At 39.4% G+C, this 20,523-nt stretch overlaps 1 protein-coding gene across 1 annotated transcript in view; it reads right to left on the bottom strand.

Annotated features, from left to right (window-relative positions):
• The window catches only part of LOC138051385 (delta-1-pyrroline-5-carboxylate dehydrogenase, mitochondrial-like), a 20,051-nt gene extending 472 nt beyond the window's left edge, over nt 1-19,579 (bottom strand). Inside the window, exons 1-21 of the mRNA XM_068897575.1 lie at nt 19,420-19,579; nt 16,695-16,878; nt 14,933-14,980; nt 14,447-14,520; nt 13,877-13,958; nt 12,636-12,716; nt 12,210-12,281; nt 11,314-11,479; nt 10,641-10,737; nt 9,407-9,457; nt 9,264-9,286; nt 7,507-7,554; nt 6,995-7,095; nt 6,115-6,162; nt 3,845-3,889; nt 3,150-3,235; nt 2,862-2,928; nt 2,709-2,777; nt 1,250-1,302; nt 1,035-1,153; nt 1-147 (exon numbers count right to left, since the gene is read on the bottom strand). The exon at nt 1-147 is cut by the window's left edge and continues 472 nt beyond it. Coding sequence (XP_068753676.1) covers nt 35-147; nt 1,035-1,153; nt 1,250-1,302; nt 2,709-2,777; nt 2,862-2,928; nt 3,150-3,235; nt 3,845-3,889; nt 6,115-6,162; nt 6,995-7,095; nt 7,507-7,554; nt 9,264-9,286; nt 9,407-9,457; nt 10,641-10,737; nt 11,314-11,479; nt 12,210-12,281; nt 12,636-12,716; nt 13,877-13,958; nt 14,447-14,520; nt 14,933-14,980; nt 16,695-16,878; nt 19,420-19,460 — 1,668 coding nt within the window. The 5' untranslated portion in view covers nt 19,461-19,579 and the 3' untranslated portion in view covers nt 1-34. The remainder of the gene's footprint in view (nt 148-1,034; nt 1,154-1,249; nt 1,303-2,708; nt 2,778-2,861; nt 2,929-3,149; nt 3,236-3,844; nt 3,890-6,114; nt 6,163-6,994; nt 7,096-7,506; nt 7,555-9,263; nt 9,287-9,406; nt 9,458-10,640; nt 10,738-11,313; nt 11,480-12,209; nt 12,282-12,635; nt 12,717-13,876; nt 13,959-14,446; nt 14,521-14,932; nt 14,981-16,694; nt 16,879-19,419) is intronic.
• Between the last annotated feature and the right edge of the window lie 944 nt (nt 19,580-20,523).

Here is a 20,523-nt window from a genome sequence, read left to right as displayed (position 1 = left end):
TTATCTTGGAACATAGCGTTGCAACGGTGTTGTTTCAACTGTGATGAGGATATTTATAGTCCTCAATAGGCACAACAGTTTCCTTGATGCTCTGTGGAGAAACCCATCGCGTGATGTAATGCGAACTGCCAGCTTTGTCGTTTGTGCCTGAAAGGAAGAAAAATCTTCCATGAATTCAGTCGTGCATTATAACAATTACAAAATATTGCGCCACTTTTTCAGCCAACCAGAAATTAAAAAGAAAAGCAAATATGATTTTGACCCTCGCGTCAGTATTTCCGTCCTTATGGCTGTGGTGTGGTTCATCTCGATTGCTTCTTCTTTATTATTATTATTATTATTATGCACTATTTACATATATTACAACTTGCTTAATAGAGCGGTTTACAAACGAGTGTCGTAAAACCAAAAGCAAAGTAATTACTTTGGCCAATCAAAAAGAGACAATCCAGTAAACCAATCAAAGCGCGAAGTAATTACACGTAGCCGACACAAGGCGCGGGAAAATGTGCATGCGCGAGCCACGATTGGTTTTGGTTTCACTTCTGATTGGTTGAAAAAAATGGCGCGAGAACTTTGAACCAATCACTGAGTGAAGTAATGCAAAACCAAAGTAATTTTCGACACGCAATTGAAAACCCCTCTACTATAATACATTCCACAAAAACATTATGTATAATACATGATGAAACCAAAGAACAACAAAAAAAAGATATGTGCGTGGCAACCAGAGCAATGACGGGGAAGTGGGAAAATTTTGAACACTATTGTTTCATCATTGCTGATGGGTGAAAAATGTGAAAACCGTCGATAATGTGGACAGAAAGTAATTTGCTTCGTTTTCGCCGATATGAAGACGGAGAATTTCAACAACCCATCAATGTGCAAAGGACCAAAGTAATTGGTTTTTCGTTGATCTTCCAAGCGAGGAAAAGTCGATGACGGACGGATAAACAGCCACTTTGTCACAATAGCAAAAATCGAATTTTAACAAACCAAAACCGAGAATAAAGGTATTTCAAACTTGGACAGACCTGAAAGCCGCGCCCCTCCGAAGGGCTGTTGTCCCACAATGGATCCGGTACATTTGTCATTGATGTAAAAGTTACCCGCAGCGTCTCTAAGGATGTCAGAAGCTTCTTGAATAAAACGTCTGTAAGAAAATTCGACAAGGTGAGCCGGAGAACTCTCTTTTGAACCAAACGCTACATACCAATCTTCACTTGGGATTTTTCTCACAAATCACTACCTGTCTTTAGCGAAAATTGCTCCAGTCAAAGCGAAAGGAGACGTCCTATCAACCTGGAAAAAATGGCAACGAAGAAAAAAAAAATTCCGGCAATCAAAAGTTACACGCCATAAGCTAATCACAACTTTATTTACGCGAAACGTTTTTGACGGTTGCAAGCGGTGGTATAGCGCGTCTGAAAGTGAAATTTGTTTGACAGAATGACTTGTGGGACGAAATTTGTCCAACAAGCGTAATTTTATTTATTTACCGTAGTGTATTGAGTAAGGCAACGAAAAAGCACCTTCACCGTCTTGTTAATGTTGCACAATAGGGCCGAGTCGGTATTATGTAACAATATTGGTACAAAAAGTTTTGAAGTAAAGATAGAGAACGCTCGATTCAATATTTTATGCTCACTTTGCCATCTGGGGCCGGTTGTTGGAAGGCTGGTTCGCGGTAACCGTTGGTTAAGAGGTATCAGAACCTATATGTTTCTGTGGAATTTAACGCTGGCTAGCGCTAACCAGGCTTCGCGCAACTCGGCCCTGCAGGGCCCCGTTTCTCGAAAGTCCCCAAACTTTACGGGCCGTTTTCGGGTGTCACAATTCACTTTGTATCTCAAGAACGGAGAGGATTTAAGTCGTCAAACTTCACAGTCATTTTGCTTTTTGTTACCTTGAAATCAAGTTAAAACATCGGCTTTCCAGAACAAGAGGTTGACAGTTTTATAAAAGGCTTTTCGTGCCCGAAAAGTTTTCGGGACTTTTGAGAAACGGGCCCCTGGTTGCGATAGCTTTTCGGGCCCGAAAAGCCATTTGCAAAACTGGCAACCGCTTGTTTTGGAAAGCCGAACTTTTTCAAAAAATTTCACGTCCACACGTGACGTATTCAAATCGAATTTGCCCGTCCACACGTATCGGGATTCATTCTAGTATCCAGGATTCCTCTGTGACTTTTGTCAACAGGACTTTCGAGAAACAGGCCCCATGGGCTTGTTTCTCGAAAGTCCCGAAACTTTACGGGTCACTTTCGGGTGTCATCATTCCCTCTGTATCTCAAGAACGGATAGGATTTAAGTCGTCAAACTTCACAGTGATTTTTAACATGTTTTAACATGTTTTAAAGCTAACAAAAAGAAAAATCACTATTATGGATGGAGCCTAAATATAGCTTTTAATAAACAATGAAATGATATATGAATTGGAGCATCTACGAACTGCGGATATGGAATCAAGTGAAGCTATGATCTTCGCAGTTATGAACGCAATTTTAGCAATTTCGTAGAGGAGAAGCCTGAAAAATTCAGGACTTCAACGATGTTTGAACCCGTGACCTCCCGATACCGGTGCGACGCTCCAACCAACTGAGCTATGAAGCCACTGAATTTTTCAGGCTTCTCTACTCAATTGTTAAAATTGTGTTCATAACTGCGAGGATCATAGCTTCATTTGATAGTTTTTAATAGCCACTTACTAACCAAGTCAAGCGCTTCCTTGTATTTTAGATCATGGTAAACGTAAACTGTAAGCACCGGTCCAAATATTTCCTGCACAAGGGAGAAAGTAAACACACTTACATTCAATTCAAACAGGCGAGGACCAAGAAAACGGCTTAAGAACTGGAAAATTACCTCATTCATGAGTTTGTCGTGAGGATTCTTTGTTTCAATGATCGTTGGTTCGATGAAATATCCCACACTGCGAGAAATGCATGAAATGGCAATTCATTGGATGTCATCAAGAATTTCAAACGACAATAAAAATACATATTCCCCATCTTTAAGAGTCAGAGTGTTCAATCCATTCAACGGATATTTCTTTCACATTCAAAGTGATCAAAGAGAAGAGAATCAAATAAGAGACCAGGTTTCCATAATAATAAACAGGATTGAAGCTCAACAATAGACAGTCTTAGTTACCTGGAGTCACAGTTTCCTCCGGCTAAAATACTGAGATCAGGGCTGTCCTTTGCATAATCAATGTAACTCTTAATACTCTTGTACGCCTGAAAAAAATACAGCAAATGACGGTCCAGTTCCATGGCTGCACGATCAGCCCACATGTTGAGGGTGAATGGCGATGGAGAAAGTTCAAGCATTTCGGATAAAATGCTAACGCAACATTCCCGGAAAATGCGAGCGTAATTTCGTCTTTTTCTCCTATAAATCACTGAAATTCGTTTGATTTCAATTTATTATTTTTTTCCTATTAGGGCAAAGAATAAAAAAATTCAACTAGAGTCTTCCAATTGAATTTTGCAGTATGCCACGCTCGAACGGGTTCCTTATCTAAAGGGAAGATTTCCAATATTCTACCAAATCTTTGCGTTTAAAGCCAAGAACACTCTTAAGAAAGTAGGTCTTTTCATTCTTTTACGCCCGTTTCAGTAAAAGACAATTTTTCAGTTCAATCGATTTTTAAAAATTTATTCCAGTAGCCGGTCGTTTCGCCCACGAGTCCTTTCGCTAACGTCAATGCAGGCTCGGAGCTTGCCCGCCAACAATCCTTCAAGCAACTTGGTATTGGACGTTAGCGAAAGCACTGCTGGTTGAAAACGACAGTGAACCATTCGCTCCAAGCTATTGAAGCGTTTACGGTTGCAAATATAAAGTACCTTCTCATCTATAACTGCCGAAATAAATGTATCATAGTCACTAGGCTGCAAAACAAGAAAGAAAAACAAAATCAATCAAACTTTGCTGCAAAACGGAAAACTACATTTATGTCTTTCTCAATGAGGAAGGCAATTTTCTTGCAAGAGATTAATGGCAGCGTTGACTGGTTAAAAAAAGGGTAATTTGTAGTGTTAGAAATCCTTGGAAATGCAGTGAGAGATCAGTTCAATTAAGAAAACAAGCCCATAAATGGAGAGACAACAACTTTTGACTAGAGTGGGAATATTGAACAGGCTTCCTTCGAATTGCGAAAATTTGTTTTTAATAACGTGAAGTTAACCCACCGTAAGAAACTTAGAGGGCAATGCGAATGTCATCTCACAATACAAATTTGCATTGTTGTAATCTTGTAATCACTTCGTGACTATTTCAACCTTTTTAACACTGTCACAAGGGTGTGTTAGTTCCTCAAGAACGACACTGGTCGGAACGGCGCTTAATTTAGGGAAAGCAATGAAATTTATTCTCAAGTGCTGACGTCCTTCATGTAAACCTCAAATTTGGCTATGTTGTTTTGCTGACGACGGCTAAGAAATGGAAAAAAGTGAAAAACGCACGTGCAGGGCGTGCAAGACTATTGTGACGTTCTGGCCCGGGTTGCAATTGCTCGAAGCATGGTTAACGCAAACCAATGGTTAAGAGGTATCATAGCTTCACTTTATTGCATATCCGCAGTTCATATATGATCTATTTCATATATCATTTCATCGTTGATTCATTCCTCACGGGAACATTAGAACCCACAAATGACCAGCTCCCAACGTCAGTGGCTTCACCGCTGAGTTGTTTAGAGCGTCGCACCGGTATCGCGAGGTCACGGGTTCAAACCCCGTTGAAGTCCTGAATTTTTCAGGCTTCTTTACGCAATTGCAAAATTGCGTTTATAACTGCGAGGATCATAGCTTCACTAGGCTTCCATGGTATTTAACGCTGATTAGCGCCAACCGTGCCTCCAGCAACTCAGGTCTGGTTGTCGTCACCGTTGTCGTTGCTTAAGTTCCCTACTAGTCTACGACAGCGACATCGAGCAAAACGTCACCTCAAAATATATAACTTTGCAATATCGCAAGTCTTTCACAATTTTTCCATCTCGTTTTTTACCGCCACAAAACAAGTACCGCCCCAAAATGCGTGTCGCACGTACAGCACGATTGGCTAAAAGAGGAAAAATTCTGGTATTACTGCACGTGCAGCACGAACTTCCGTGCGTTTCTTTGCCGTACTCCACACAAAACAAGAACGTGAAATCACCAGGATAATTCGCCCGTACTGTACAAGATGAACGAGACGGAATAATCGCGGAATACTTGCGATAACGCTACGTAATATTTTGGAGTGTTATTCACATTTGCTTAACCTCCCTTTTAACTCCCAAGAAGTCCCTCTGATGAAGGTCTAACGCTCCGGCGAAACGTCGGTTTTCAAGTATTTCCCACGGTTGTGGCATTTATCTTTATCAAGTCCTTTGATGACACAAAATCTTCGTGTTTCACTCCCACCGACGCGGCATAACAATTTCATTGGCAATAAATTCCCACCTTCGAATTAGATCACCGCTGCTCGACCGACCGAGTTAAAAGGCCAGACGGGAGCAATACATGGATATTATACATCTCAATGCGCGTCAATTGAAAAATAATGTACAATCACACTGAAAGGGGTAGATGGCCGCGTAGCACCAGACAATGACAGGCTTGACTATCACAAGTTTGCAGCGGTAAAAATCCTTTCCAATTTATGGTTTACGCTTCGATGTACTTTCTAGGATTTCTGGCGCCGCCCTGTGCCCTTAACCAGGTTAATTATGTTACGCGGCCAATTGTGGTATGTCGTTTTAGTATTAGGGACCTTTAAGCAACGACAACGGCGACGGCAACGAGAACGTCACAAATTTGCATATTTGGTGGGCAAAAACAACAGCTTTGCACGCCCTGCACGTGCGTTGTTTTCCACTTTTGTCCATTTCTTTGCCGCCGTCTACAAAACGACAGCGTGAAATGGCCAAATTTGAGGTTTTATGAAGGACGTCATTACTTGAAGATAAATTTTTATTTCTTCCCCTAAATTAAGCGCCGTTCCGAACAGTGTCATTTTTGGGGAACTATCACACCCTTGTCATTTTTATATTGTGAGATCACGTTCTCGTTGTTGTCGCCCTTGTCGTTGCTTAAAAGTTCCGTTTGTGTTCTTTAGGATGGAGTCTAGTTACCGTTCCCAACTTGAGCCTTTTCTGTTCTTCAACAACTCTTTCTTTAATCTTTAATCAGAACAGAACAAGAGCGGCATTTCCATATATTAGACAACTAAACAGGGTAGGTAAGATATTTAAACGCTAGGAGATCCATATTGGTGCAGGTAACAGAGATGTTAGTACCGACAACGAGTATGACTTCGAGGACAAATTCTAGGATTTTGATTACTGCGCATCCCAGCGTGCTGAACTCGTCCCGGCAAGTTGGTCTGCGACGAATTTAAACGAAGCGCCGTAGCGGTAAGTACGAGTGTGATTACAACTGTTTCTTTAAGTTTAAAGCTGTCATAATCATACTAACAACCCTTCAGTGTTGGGGAAATAATTTGGGGGGTTTTCAAGCCTGAAAACCAGATTAAACTGCCGATATTTTGCCAAAGCGTACTGTGCATAGAATGGACTGGAACTCGTACCTTACGCTTACCTATTGCTAAATACGTAGAGCACGACTCTACTTTTCTTGTATTCGCACTCGTTGTACATTCTCTACTTACATGATTTCGAATGCAACTTGGAATGAAAAAGAACGAGTACATTTTTTTTCATAGATCAAGAAAATCGCACGAGCCCGTTGGACCAATGCAATTTTGTAGTCTGAAAAAATATTGCAAGTGCTTGTTTACACCAAATTGGACGAGAAAATCATTGTCATTTCTTTCTACATCTCGATGTTCGCGGAAATCGTTTTGCTCTACTATATCTGTTTCCGTTTTCTAGTAGTCTGCCAAATGCTTCTGTAAATGGAACTAAATGCTGCAAAAAAAAAAAAAAAAAAAAAAAAGAAACTGTCGCTCAGAGTTGAATCTCAACGTGCGCATGTCGATAGTAAAATTCTCACCTGTCCCCACAGTGACTCTGGGACGTACAGTCTCGAGCACGCAGAACATTTCTGCCCTGCGTAACCAAATGCTGCCCTGATGGTGCAGTTAACAGCTGTGTCTGATAAAAAAAAGAAAAAAAATTACAAAAACAGAAAATCAGCAAATGTACGTTGTGAGTTCCGTCCAAGAACAAACCAAAAGGAAACCGACATTGTTATTCTTTAATTGGTACAACTGCTAACAGCACTGTGCGAAAATTTCCCGAGTTCAACGAGTCCTCGAAAAAAGCCCAACAACATACGATAAACAACTTAGCATTTGGCAAACAAAATCCAAACTGTAGCAACGCTAATCCAGGGAGGTTGTTTCGCGAAATCAAAATGTAACGCGTCATAAAAGTTAAATTAAAAAAAAAAAAAAACAACGAGACGGCGCGCCTCTGAAAAGTTTTACAAAATTTAATGTTTTAACATGTTAAATCACAAGTTTCAAAGCGTGTCAAAAGAGAAATATAAAGGACAAACTTTACCGACATCTGCAGACGGGTGGATAAAGTGATAATTCTTCCCGCCACATTCTGCAAACAAACAGGACAAAATATAAGAAAAACGAGCCCCAGTCGTACAAATTAATAATAATAACAATAATGATAATACTACTGCTACTGCTACTGCTACTGCTACTGCTACTGCTACTGCTACTACTACTACTACTACTACTAATAATAATAATAATAATAATAATATTATTATTATTATTATAATACACCAAAGTGGAGGTGGCTAGCGGTAGATATTTACCTAGTAGTAGTACTACTTTATGTAGTAGTACTTTATTTAGACACATCACCAGGTGAGCTAGAGACTCGTTTAAATGTGAACGTGTATACAAAAATTAAAAATAAAATAAAAATAAGTTATCTGTTGAATAAAAGTACAAAAGTAGACTATAAAATTGTAATTTAAAAACTAGACTATGAATTTAAAAACTAAACTATAAGATTTAACTTAACTATATAAACTACTCGATGCAAAGATTACAACAACAATTGGCTTCGGTAGTCAGATTGACATTGTTCAGTAAATTTTTGAAAATTCTAAGAGAGGACGACGCTCTTCTTATATTGTCTATGTAGCAATACGATTTGTGCAAGTACTACTAGCTGCGAACGGTGAAATAATAAAGCACAAAAAGATGATTTTAACTCATTTACTACTGCAACGATTACAAAATTTTCGGGGCCAAATCCCGCGCGAGTTGCTCGGAGGTGAATAGCAGAGGATACTCATATCGGAAGATTGAGTAGCCAATCAGAGCACACCGTCAACGCTATCCACTGTTTTAGTAAATACTAATTAACAATTATTCCATGAGCGTGGGTTGGATATGAGGTGGTAAATACGCGCCTCGTTGGCTATAACCAGTCTAATATCCAAAAAGCGCGAATGGAATAATTGCGTTCGAGGTACGAGAACGCAACCCCTAATTTGTGTTGGGTGTCCTGTGCAATTAATAAGGGAAGTTTTTTCGAGATTGCATTTTCGTCGTCGACACACTTTTGCCTCGCTTTGAGGCGCTTGGTTACATTTTGCCTCACTTTGACGAACTAACGCACGTGGCGATTCGTGGGTCCTCCACGCTCACTACAATTTTACTTTGTATTAAGCATGGTTCGTCACTGTCCTCGGAAAATGTGTGCGGCTCCTGGCGCTTACATGAAACTGGCTTGTTTAGCTCAGCGGCCGTTGTGTCACAAAGTAAATCTACCGAGTTCTGTAGCTTTCCCCATAAATATCTACCTGTACCCCTACAAACATCGAGCGCACTCGCCTAAGCTTCGATTACCCCTAGTAATATTGTTTTATCCGAGCGAAATCGAAAAAACATGATGTTGTGGAAAACCTGGAGGTCAGACACACAGGCTTATCACAAAAACATTTCTTACCTTTTCACGTACTTCTAAGCCTCAGAATTGATACAAACTTTCCACAAAAACATTTTTTTTTTGGGCTTTATTCCGAGATAAATTTTGCTTTCGGCTAAAAAAATTTTAGTTTAGCAACGCTTAGTGCAATCATTTACCGTGTAAGGTCAAACTAAGGGATATGAAGATTGAGTGAACCAATCAGAGCACGAGAAATGCATTAGCCGAGGTTGAAATTTTACTAAAAGCTGATACCGGTAACCGAGAACAAGTGAGCCAATCAGAAAGCTAGAAATGAAACATCCGAGAATGAAATTTTAACAACAATCATTATAACGACAAAAGTAACACACTTCACAAACCTCCAACAAGTCTTGGATAGGTTCTGTAGAATATACATTTGATAAAAAAAAAGAAAAATTAATACTTAGAAGTTTATTTGAAGTGACAAGAGCTGAATTTAAAAGCCTTGTAACAATTACAAAGAGATTTTAGCATCATTTACCGGTAAACATCAAGGTTCTCTGCAACTTTCTTCCAAATATATCTGAAAGTCCTGCCCAAAAAAATTAAGAGGTTACCAATGATTTTACTCGTCAATGACGGCCACTTTGAGAATTGTAGATTTTACTCCATCTGACGCCACATGATTTTATTCATCAATGCGCACCCCTTCAGGGATGAATGAGTCATTGACTTCAATTCAGGGAAAAAAAGTAGCCGAATTCTCTGAGTGAAGTACATAATTAGCCGATGCTATTCATTGGCTGTCGCTGTTTATTCAAACCAGTGTTACCGACGGATAAATTCTTGAGAAATTTCTATCAAAACGAAACAAGTGAAGCAATGATCCTTGCAATTGCATAGAGAAACCTAAAAAATTCAGGACTTCAACAAGGTTTGAACCCCTCCCTTGTGATGCGGGTGTGACACTCTAACCAACTGAGCTATGAAGTCACTGATGTTAGGGGCTGGTCATTTGTGGGTTCATATGTTCCTGTGATGAATGAATCAATGAATGAAATGATAAATGAAATGAATCATATATTGACTGATTTATTCATCATGGGAACATAGAAACTCACAAACGACCAGCCCCTAACATCAATGCCTTCATAGCTCTGTTGGTTAGAGCGTCGCACCGGCATCGCAAGGTCACGGGTTCAAACCCCATTAACCCTTTCACTCCCAATAGGGCCACTTATAGATTTTACTCTGTCTAACGCCAGACGATTTTACTCATGAATGGGGAACCCCACGGGGCTGAAAGGGTTAACAACAGCTAGATTCACTCAAAAACTATGTCCCCAATAACCCTTTCACTCCCAATAGTGCCACTCATATATTTTACTCTGTCTAACACCAGACGATTTTACTCATCAATGGGGAACCCCACGGGGCTGAAAGGATTAAAGTCCTGAATTTTGCAGGCTTCTCAATGCAATTGCTAAAATTGCATTCATAACTGTGAAGACCATAGCTTCACTTGAGTAGATATCCGCAGCTTAATATATGATTCATTTCATACATAATTTCGTTCGTTAAAACTGAAACAAAACTTTAGGAACTTGCAGGGCTGGTATTTTTCAAGAAGTATTCCAGTAACAACTGAAACTGCGAAAGAACAGTGCTTTATTTGTCCAATTCTCCATAGGACTGGGAAAAATCTGACGAAAACTAGAAAAAAGATGGCAAACAATGGAACACTTTTAGAATGTAATTGAAATGAAATAACTTACTCGACACTGCCAGTAAAGTTGATTCCTGCTAGATGAGGCGACTTTGTTATACTGTCACCGAAGGTCTTCCCAGATGAAGGAAGAAAATTTACCACACCTACACAAAGAAAGAACCCACTTGAAGAAAATCTCAATGACACTGCTGTGGTATATACCACATATTTTAACTTAGGTATTTTGTGAGTGCAAAAACTGTTGAATGCTACAATTTTAATTTTTAAATCAGCTAGTGTTTTAAGCTTATAGCAATAGATATGTGCAACCTTACAATAGCTGAAAGCTTAACCCTTTAAGCCCCGAGGGGTTCCCCATTGACGAGTAAAATCGTCTGGCGTTAGACAGAGTAAAATCTATAAGTGCCATTTGGCACTATCGGGGCTGAAAGGGTTAAACAGGGACATAGCTTTTTCACGCTGTTAGCTTAAAGCCTTCAGCCGTTATTTTGAAATCAGTGCTTACCCTTAGCTACCACCATTAGCAAAATTGTTAAATATTTAACAATAATATTATTGTTGACTCTTAACAATATTAAATTATTGTATATAGTTAGTAATTATTCACAGAAGTCGAGGTAAAAAGTAGTGTATATTTACCGAACCACAAAGCAGGGAGGTAAATATCCACCACTTTTACCGACACTGACAACAATTTCCTAGAACAGCGTTTTTATTACCATCTGGAAGACCAGCTTCATGAAATATCTTTTGCACCAGGTAGCAAGAAAGGATTGCAGTGGATGAAGGTTTCCAGAGCATGACATTGCCAACAATAGCTGGAGTCCCTGCCAAGTTTCCTCCAATTGCAGTGAAATTGAATGGAGAAATGGCAGCGATGAAACCCTGATGAAAAGTACAGTAAGTTTAAGAAAAGATTTAATTTACTGTCATGTCGGTTATGACACGTTTTAGAATTTACTATAATAATAATTCCACGAAACAGCATTGGATGTCATTGGGTAATTAAAAGTTCTATGGCTTATGTCCTATCCTAGAAGGAACAGGTTCAAATTATATGTAGTTTCATTCCTAAATTCTGCTTTTTTACCACCCGTTGTTGAAAAAAGTGGGTACTCGACAAAAAGTGCCCAGCTATGTCAAATTTGCACTGAGCTTTAATTTTCCATCTTGCATAAAACATACATATAGGGAAGATATCTGTTTACAAACATTGCTTTTGTCATTCAAATGTGCCAACCACTAGTTGGCACATTAATGACAATGGGTGACATCAACAATATTTTCCCTATACTGACTGGTTAACCCATTGACTTCTGGGAGTGAGACTAGACAGATTTCACTCTGTCTTAAACCTGACGATTTTACTCGTAAACTGGGGTGCTCCAGGGGCATGCCTGAGGAGTGACTGGGTTAATGAGATTGGGTGAACCAATGAGGCACCTAGAAATGTAACAATGAGATTCGGAATTTAAACACATGAATTTCTCCAACTTACAATCTTTGGAAACAACACCAACCTTTGTTGATCCCTGATGTTTTCATGACCATAGGTGACATCTAATTACATCATACATGTAGCTCACTGTTCCCTCATTTTTATTGATGATCTTACCTCCAATCCTCTATACACAAGTCTGTTTATTACACCACGAGGCTGGTGAAGTTCTGGACCTCCATGTAGTTCCTTCAATTCAAATTAAATTGAACTCCTAAATTATCTGGCATTCACAACAAAAGACAAAATAATTATTGCCGATCATTAATGATGGAAACTAAGGTTGTCTTGGGATGACAAATGTATCAGAAGTGAATGCTGCCCTGCAGCACAATTGCCATGGAAATGCCTAGTAATATTATTATCGACGACCATGCCACTTTTCATACCTTCAAGCTTACGGTAAAATGAAGCTCCACAGAAAGAGACAGTGCTCTGATTGAGCCATTTCAACATGGCAATCCAAGTTGTGATGAAGACTTCACAGTCCAGAAAAATCACCACTGATGAGGGCATACGTGGAAAAACAATTTTCTCATGTACCTTGGCATAGTGAACTCCAAATCTGTAAAAGTCTGCTATCTCTTGCACACAGTCGATATCAGCCTCAAATGCAGTCTTGGCCTAGAAAATAATTCATAGAAAAAAATCACTTCAAGTGTCTCAAGACTGTATGACCAGAACAAGAGATTTGCAAGTTTGGAAGTAATTTTGGGAATAAGGGAACACAAGAAAATTTTTAAAGGGAACCAGGGACCAGGACACTCCTGGGAGGGCCTCAATTAAAGGTATGCCCAATTTATTGTTATTATTGTTAGGTTAGTGTAAATGAAGCTGTTTATCTGTTATTGGCAAGCAGAGTTTAATTAAGGATTTCCACAATAATTTTTCTTTTATATTCACAGGACATATGTCCTTTCAAATCTTCACTTTGGTCGGATATTTGACAAATTGGACCGAACATAATTTATTGACTGACAACACCTTGAGGAAGAAAACTCAAGATGAGCTGGTGAGATGTTCGGTCATCGTGTCTGATCATAATGTGAAATTCGCCAGACATTTTCAAAATTTGGTCGGACAATGTCCGATGACCAACTGTTATTTCCAGCACTGCCACAGGTATTCCCAGACATGAGTGATGTTAAAGTTGGGAAGAAAAGCAAGCACTTTGTGATCTTAAATGAAATCGGCATGCAACTAATTAAAAATTAGACCTGTAGCCCGCAAGGACTGCAGGTCAATAGCTCACGAGGCGAGCCAAATGGGCTATTGACTCGTGGCCCCTGAGGGTGAAGGGTCTAATTGTTTTAATATCACTCAACTAGTCGGACAGAAAAGGCAATACCGGTAATAAAGTTAGCAAATGCAAGTTAAAGAAATATTTATTTGGGAATACAACGAAAGAAAGCGTCACGCTTTTCGCTACTTGCGGACTACATGTATTAATAATAGTCCTCTAGTAGCATAGCCAATCAAAATGCAGGATTTGCATTAGTCCACTAGTTGGGTGATACTTATTACTGGTAGCAGCTTTTCTGGACATATCTGACATATTGCAATGAGACTGGGAGTTAAACATCACACACACACACATGAAGATAAACGGTGAGTGCAAGCTAGCTATCAGAGATATGCCAACCCAATCCTCCCCTTCTTAAAAATTGTCAAAAATGCAAATGAAACAACTGCAGTATGTATGCTATTCACCACAAATCAATTAGCAGTGACGAGTAATGCAAAACTAACATTAAGGCAGAAAATGAGACAAACATAAACCTAACCTGTCCCACCATGGTTGCTGCTAATGATTGAATTCTGTATTTTCCAGTAATTAAATCGGCTACTTTCTGGAAAATGGCAGCCCTGGAGGATAAAATTGATGAAAAGCAAAGTCTTTAAGTTATTGCAAATCTCAGATTCGGAAACTTTGCTTTTGCTACCACATATTGCCTGCATTTAAAGACATAAAAAAGATCAGATTTTAAAACATCAGGTGGCATGGTGAGACTTTAAGTACTAAATACAATACCGACCGACGATTGTATCGGATATACAAAATTATGTCGAGCTGAAGGCGAGACATTTTATATCTGATACAATACGGGTGCGAATATTGTATTGTGCTTATGAAATGTCAGCATTTTAAGTGTTAAATTGTACACTAGGTATTTTTGGTGATTCAAGACATTTTAACCGTGAAAATTGAAAGAAACATTTATGGACTAAATTAAGAGAAAGCCGTATCAGAAATACAGACATTGATTAATAAAACATTTCTTTTGTTTTCTCATCATGGATTATTAATGAGTTACATAACTACATGTACAGATTGGTCAACCATTAAGTCTCACCTGTGTTCATGAGAAGTTCTTTCCCACTCCTTCCTTGCAGCCATTGCACTTTCAATAGCCTTAATGACAACTTCCTGGCATTAACAAAAAAATGACTTTCAACATATTTTCTAGCTGTTAAAAGGAACATGCCTGATCTGTGTTGCGGTTTTAAAGAGTACTACCGTTGTGGTTAAAGGTCTAGAACCTTGGAAAAATGGTTGTGCTCTAAATCTAAGCTGGTCAAAAAATTATTACGCATACATGTACAAGTAATAATTAAAAATATAAAATAAAATGCTGGATAACAATGTCATGACAAGCTAGGCAAAGTTTGTACTTCACATCCAGTTGTTGCTAATAAATAGCTAGTTCTGCCCGAAAATCAAACTGCAGAGAAAAACAAGATGACAGTAGTAAAGCTGATGATGCAAAGAGGGCTTGCTTTGATAAGATTTCCAACTACAGGACGGTATGAATATTTGACCCACAAACACGACAACATACCTCGGTAGCCATATGGTACTTGGCAATCCTTAATGAGTGGTTGTAAGGCTGCAAAATTGATATAGAAGCAGTGAATACATGTACCACCCCACTGCTTAACAACAAAGAGGAACAAAGACCATCCTGTAGCCCAAGAAAGATTCAGCCGCTAGACACGACAACTGTTCATCTTGTTTGCATCTTGTAGATATGGATACAGATATAGTTTTGGTTGTCTTCCTCAAGTTTGTTGCAAGCTGTGTTCTAATACTCGTCAATGTTTCAAGAGGCTGTTCATTGCTTGATCAAATTGTCGACAAATAGCACTGGGATTTTCCTACAGTATTGAAAGCATCTTTTCCTGTTCAAAGACTGCTAGTAGTCCCTTATAGATAAATATAAGTCAGTCGAAATGCCTGCTTTAGTCATGCAAGCCATGCTATAATCCAATTCTCCCCACAGCTCATAAGCTTGCCTGCATGAACTAAAAGGGGAGGTTTGACTGATTTAGAAGGGACTGCTAGCTAGCAGTCTACTTTCCCTACATTGGTGCAGGGATGGCACAGTGGTGAGAGCACTCGCCTCCCACCAATGCGGCTCGGGTTCGATTCCCAGACTTGGCGTCATATGTGGGTTGAGTTTGTTGGTTCTCTACTCTGCACCGAGAGGTTTTTTCTCCGGGTACTCCGGTTTTCCCCTCTCCTCAAAAAACAAAATTGGATTTGATTTGCGTTAACTTGTTAATTTCAATTTACAGTGTGCCCGATCAGTGCTCTACGGCGCTAGAAGATCAGACAATATATAAAGTTCCTTTCCTTTCCTTTCATTTGGTCTTTCTCAAAGTCGTTGGGACAACATGCTCACGATAGAACAGCTTTTGTGATGTTTGCACTATTTCAAGGGTTTATGAGATCTTTGACTCTTTATAAACAACTCCCACTCCCCCAATTTGACTTAACAGGGCCACCTATTCCACCTTAAAAAACCAAGCATTCTCAGGGAGGTGCGGGGGGGGGGGGGGGGGGAGTGTTGGGGGAAAGAGGATTTGAAAAGGACAGCCAGGTGATCTGGTGACGTAATTTGGAGGACTCAGAAGAAAAATTTTAATGCCGTATCGCACAACCGCGCGGGGCCTTAGATGTTGTTTCCAAACTCCCTGCAGTACCTTCCATCACCAAAACTCAACAGATCATTACGTGTATACCACATTTCCTGTTACTGAATGAACATTCAAGTAGAAACGACGAGATCTAACCTCGCCTCTGCCATGTTGAATTAAAAAATAAGGCTGTGCGCGGTTGTGGGATACGGAGCTAAAGTTTTTTTCCCCAGTCCTCCGAATTACGTCACCATCACCTGGAGGTGTGATGTTTTAAACTTTACAAAATTGGCAATTGTCCCAACTCTTTTGATGAAGACTGGAGAAATATTGACAGAAGCACTTGCTGGCACAAATACAGACCACTTCTTCCGTAATTGTTAACCACTTAGTGCTGAAAACATGAGATTATAGGATGATGTACCAGTGCTTGCTTATTCTGACTACTAGCCAGAGAAGTGGGCCCTATATGAACCAAGCATCCTACTTGCCAATAAAATAATGATCATTAGAAACAAATTCAGCAATGAACGCAGAGTGCCTTAAGGTCTTGCATGGGCGTTGAAGCATCTGCTAGGGGCACCGCATGTGTGTGCTTCTGGTTGGACCTTTTTAAGCTGTGTCCCTGGCTGTACTTGCAAGAAAAATAGCCAATAGTATATTTATATCAGAAATGTGTCTCACCGCTAATTGATATTTTGTATTGCCAGTATAAATTTCTTTTCCACCAATGATGCAGGGAATTTCCACAGTTTCATTCTCCACCCTTTCTATTTCTGTTTTTAACGTCTGCAGGTCGACACTGTTTTTTTCAAGGTTTGTCGGTGGTTCATTGGGAGGCAAAAAAATGGTTCTTGTTCCAAGGATTCTATATTAATATTCACAAAAATTGATAGTATGATAATGGGAGTGGTAACAAGATAGATTAAGAACAAAGATGATATCAATGAATCATAAACAGTGGAACTTGGTTGAGTTAACAAATTAAGGTTTTTCACTTCCTGACAGCATTTTTGTTCTAATGTTTCATTTACATCTCATTTAATGGTAATAAACGTCTTCATTGTTTTATCTAAAGCATTTTGTAGTAGTGAGACAATAGGACTACATAGTCTTTGGCAGTAAATGGGACTACAGTTATCAGGTGCATCCTAGAGCAAGGAAGGGTGTGTGTGTGTGTCAGAGACTGACATGGGGGTGGCAGCAACAAAACCCCATGGTGTAACTAATGAGGATGGTAGTGACACACCCTGAACAACAAAGGGCTGTCAGCAACGCACCTTGCAATGCAGCAAATGAGGGTGGCAGTGACACATCCTGAGCAATAATGGGCAATAGAGTAGGGTGGGAGCAACACACCCTGCGACATGCGACTGTAATTGAGACCCTGCAAGGGGGCTCCCCGCATCGCTTGTCTGAGTTTTAAAAGGTCTTTTGTTGGTGCTTTGTCGACATTTCAGGTTGCTGTCGGAAGTTAAAGGAAAGTTAAAGAAAGGGTGTCATTTGTCACGGTTTCACTTTATGTGCTGTCGCTACCTTTTAGGCCATGTCGCTTGTCGAAATTTACCTTGTTAGAGCCTGGTGAGCGGCAAGTTCTAATGTGAGCATATAATATGTGGTGTCAACCACCGCTGAGATGGTAATAGAGGGGAATTTAGGGGCCCCACCCAACCTGCTACATGCAGTGCAGAGTGACGGGTGTGCACCAACACTGCATGAAGTCAAGCTTTATTAAAAAATGCCTGTAAGGGTGGAAGAAACGTGAAAGGTGACTTGTACCAAAGAAAGCCTACAAAAAACATGTAGCATGTGCGCAAAGCGACAAGAATTGATCATAAAACGTGGCTGAAATGATAAGAGCATAGCATGATGTAAATAACAAGCTTGCAACAAAGTTGGCCTGTATTCTGTAGAAACAAAGATATGATCATCCACGTATGCAGACTGCATTTGATTAAATAAAGAATCTTATCATGGTCCTTGTAATGCATTGCTGTATTTGATGAGAACCATATGGTCTTTTGCTGAGTTGATTTATAAGCAGAACCTGAATGTCAAAGTGCTCCAAGCAGTTACCTCTATTTTACAAGTAAAACGAATAAGAAAAATAAATCATCCAAAACGGTTTGAGCTCAAGATTCTGACAGTGTAGGTTATAGCACACATTAGACCTTGCATTTTTAGCAAAAATACATTTTAGCACATTCATCTACAGATGTATAATTTCTTAATTTGTTTTGATACTTTTGATCACTACAATTGCCCCAGTTTTAAAAGATTTTATATTAACACATATATTTACATAATTAATTATAAACCTCTTTGAACGTAGGGGCTTTCAGGGCAAAATGATTAATATGAATTCAACGAAACAAAACAACTGTTAAAAACCCAAACTGGCCGTGGGACAAACCAATTGGCTATAATTATTTACAAATGCAGCTGTGAGAAGTTGAACCAAAGACTACCAGGATCAAATTGTGGTCAAAACAGGTCTTGAATCAGGGATATCCAGACCTCAAGGCAAATGCCCTTACGACTAAAGCCACACTGCCACTTATAAAAGATGTAATGTAATGTTTGGGTGTAGTCTACTGGGCAGTGCAGATTATGTATTTAATTAATAATTAAAAGTATCAGGGCAAAAGAGCTAATTTAGGGCAAGAGTTTAATAGATTTGGATACTTTGTTTCGTCAATTTTGTTAAATCGCAACCTAATCCTGCACAATTAACCAACCCAGGATTTTGCAGTTTCAGTGGTGTCTCACATCCGATGTTTGCAGATTTAAAGCTAAACTTGAGAATACGCAACGACAAATTTGCATATGAATATATCTGCTTCGTAAAGCAAACAGATAATTGTGGAAATGAAAACAAAGTAACGACATTAAAAGAAAAACTCTGAACTCCGTCGAAGTTGGTATCCACCCTATATACCTGATTTTGAAATTTCTGCTTTTTGTGCTGAATCACAACACCGCTGCAGATCTCGTGATAAAATGCGAGAGGCGTGATACGTATCGGAAGCCAAATTTCCGGCAGAGAAGATTTCTTTTATCATGTAACTTTACAGTAGTTTTCATGTACAGCTGAGGATACTAGAGAAATATCTAAAGCTTTCAGCGAAAATTCTTCACAGCGATCACACGTATCCTGGGTTCCACAAAATTTGATGCTCACGCCCGTCAAATTGATATGAATCCATTCATTCTGAGAGGTAAACTGGCATTTAGTTATAAGGCCAGTTAAATGGATAGTTCATCGTATTACGTAAGACGATCCTGTAAAGACAATTTTAACGTCCCTGTTTGCGTTAGAAAAAAAAGGTGGACTACACGTATTCGTCTGTGATCATACTGGCACTCATAAAAAGGAATTTTTCGTAACAAACGATAAAAACGTACGTACCTCAGAGCTGGACTCCAGAAAGCTGAACGGACTAAGAACATTTTGAAGTTCTTTGTTGCGAAAAAGATCGAGAGAAAAATATTCACAATCTATTGCATGTTTCAGCACCACATGTTGGTATGCTTTCTTAGTCAAGTTCTGACAGGCGACAATGTGATTTGGTAAAAACGGAGGTGTGCTCGCTTAAGTAACCAATCACCGATGATATTGTGAAAGTTTGTGGTGGTGTCAAGTACGCTAGATGAAAAGTCCACCTAAAATTCTTTACACGATACATCAATATCACGTTCTTAGCCGTCACTGCTCAGCACTAGCCATCATTAATCATCACTAGACGTTACTCCACATCATTAGCCGTTATTCCACGTTACTAGCCGTTAATACGGAATTATTACCGTTTGTTAGAAGTATCAACCAGGGGCGACCCTAAAAATAGGGAATGATGGAATGGTGGAATGACGGAAAATCGCCCCAAATCCTAAAAGACGGAATGACGGAAAATCGCCCTAAATCCTAAAAGGATGACTAGCGGAAAATCGCGAATGACAAACAACACAGAGTAAGAAAACTAGCTTATAAAATTTTATAGCTCAAGCAGACGTTTTAGAGGCCATTTTCAACTGGGCACAAATTTGTCTTGTTTTTATTGCTGTTTTCGCGTACAAAGACACAAAGAAATATCATTTTTAAAAGATATATTTATTAGCTGAGTTGGTTCACTATTTTTTTAACCACGCGTTTGATATACGTTTTTACGTTCAGTTTGGGGGGTTCGACCGAACCACCCGAACCACCCCTAGATCCGCCCCAGTAACGTCAGTAGATTTCATCACGGCCAAGTTGACCAATGACATCTACGACTGGAGTTCTTATAGTATCTACTGACGTTACACAAATCACCTGACTCTGAAGATGACTTCCGCTCAGGTTGTCGAAACGTCACTCAATGCCATCTCCAACAGTCCTTCTCAGGACTACACCCACCCGGACGATCGTACTTTACTTAATGATGATATGACTTCTGGGTTCAAACCATTTACAATTTTATTTGAAAATGACGAGATATGAACTTGTCGCCGCCACTGTTAGAGTAATTTTGTTGCT

The sequence above is a fragment of the Montipora capricornis genome, chromosome 6 (genome assembly GCF_036669925.1).
Source record: "Montipora capricornis isolate CH-2021 chromosome 6, ASM3666992v2, whole genome shotgun sequence".
In the NCBI taxonomy this organism is placed as follows: domain Eukaryota; kingdom Metazoa; phylum Cnidaria; class Anthozoa; order Scleractinia; family Acroporidae; genus Montipora; species Montipora capricornis.
The sequence above is the reverse complement of the archived record's forward strand: the minus strand, read 5'-3'. Positions and strand labels throughout refer to the sequence as shown.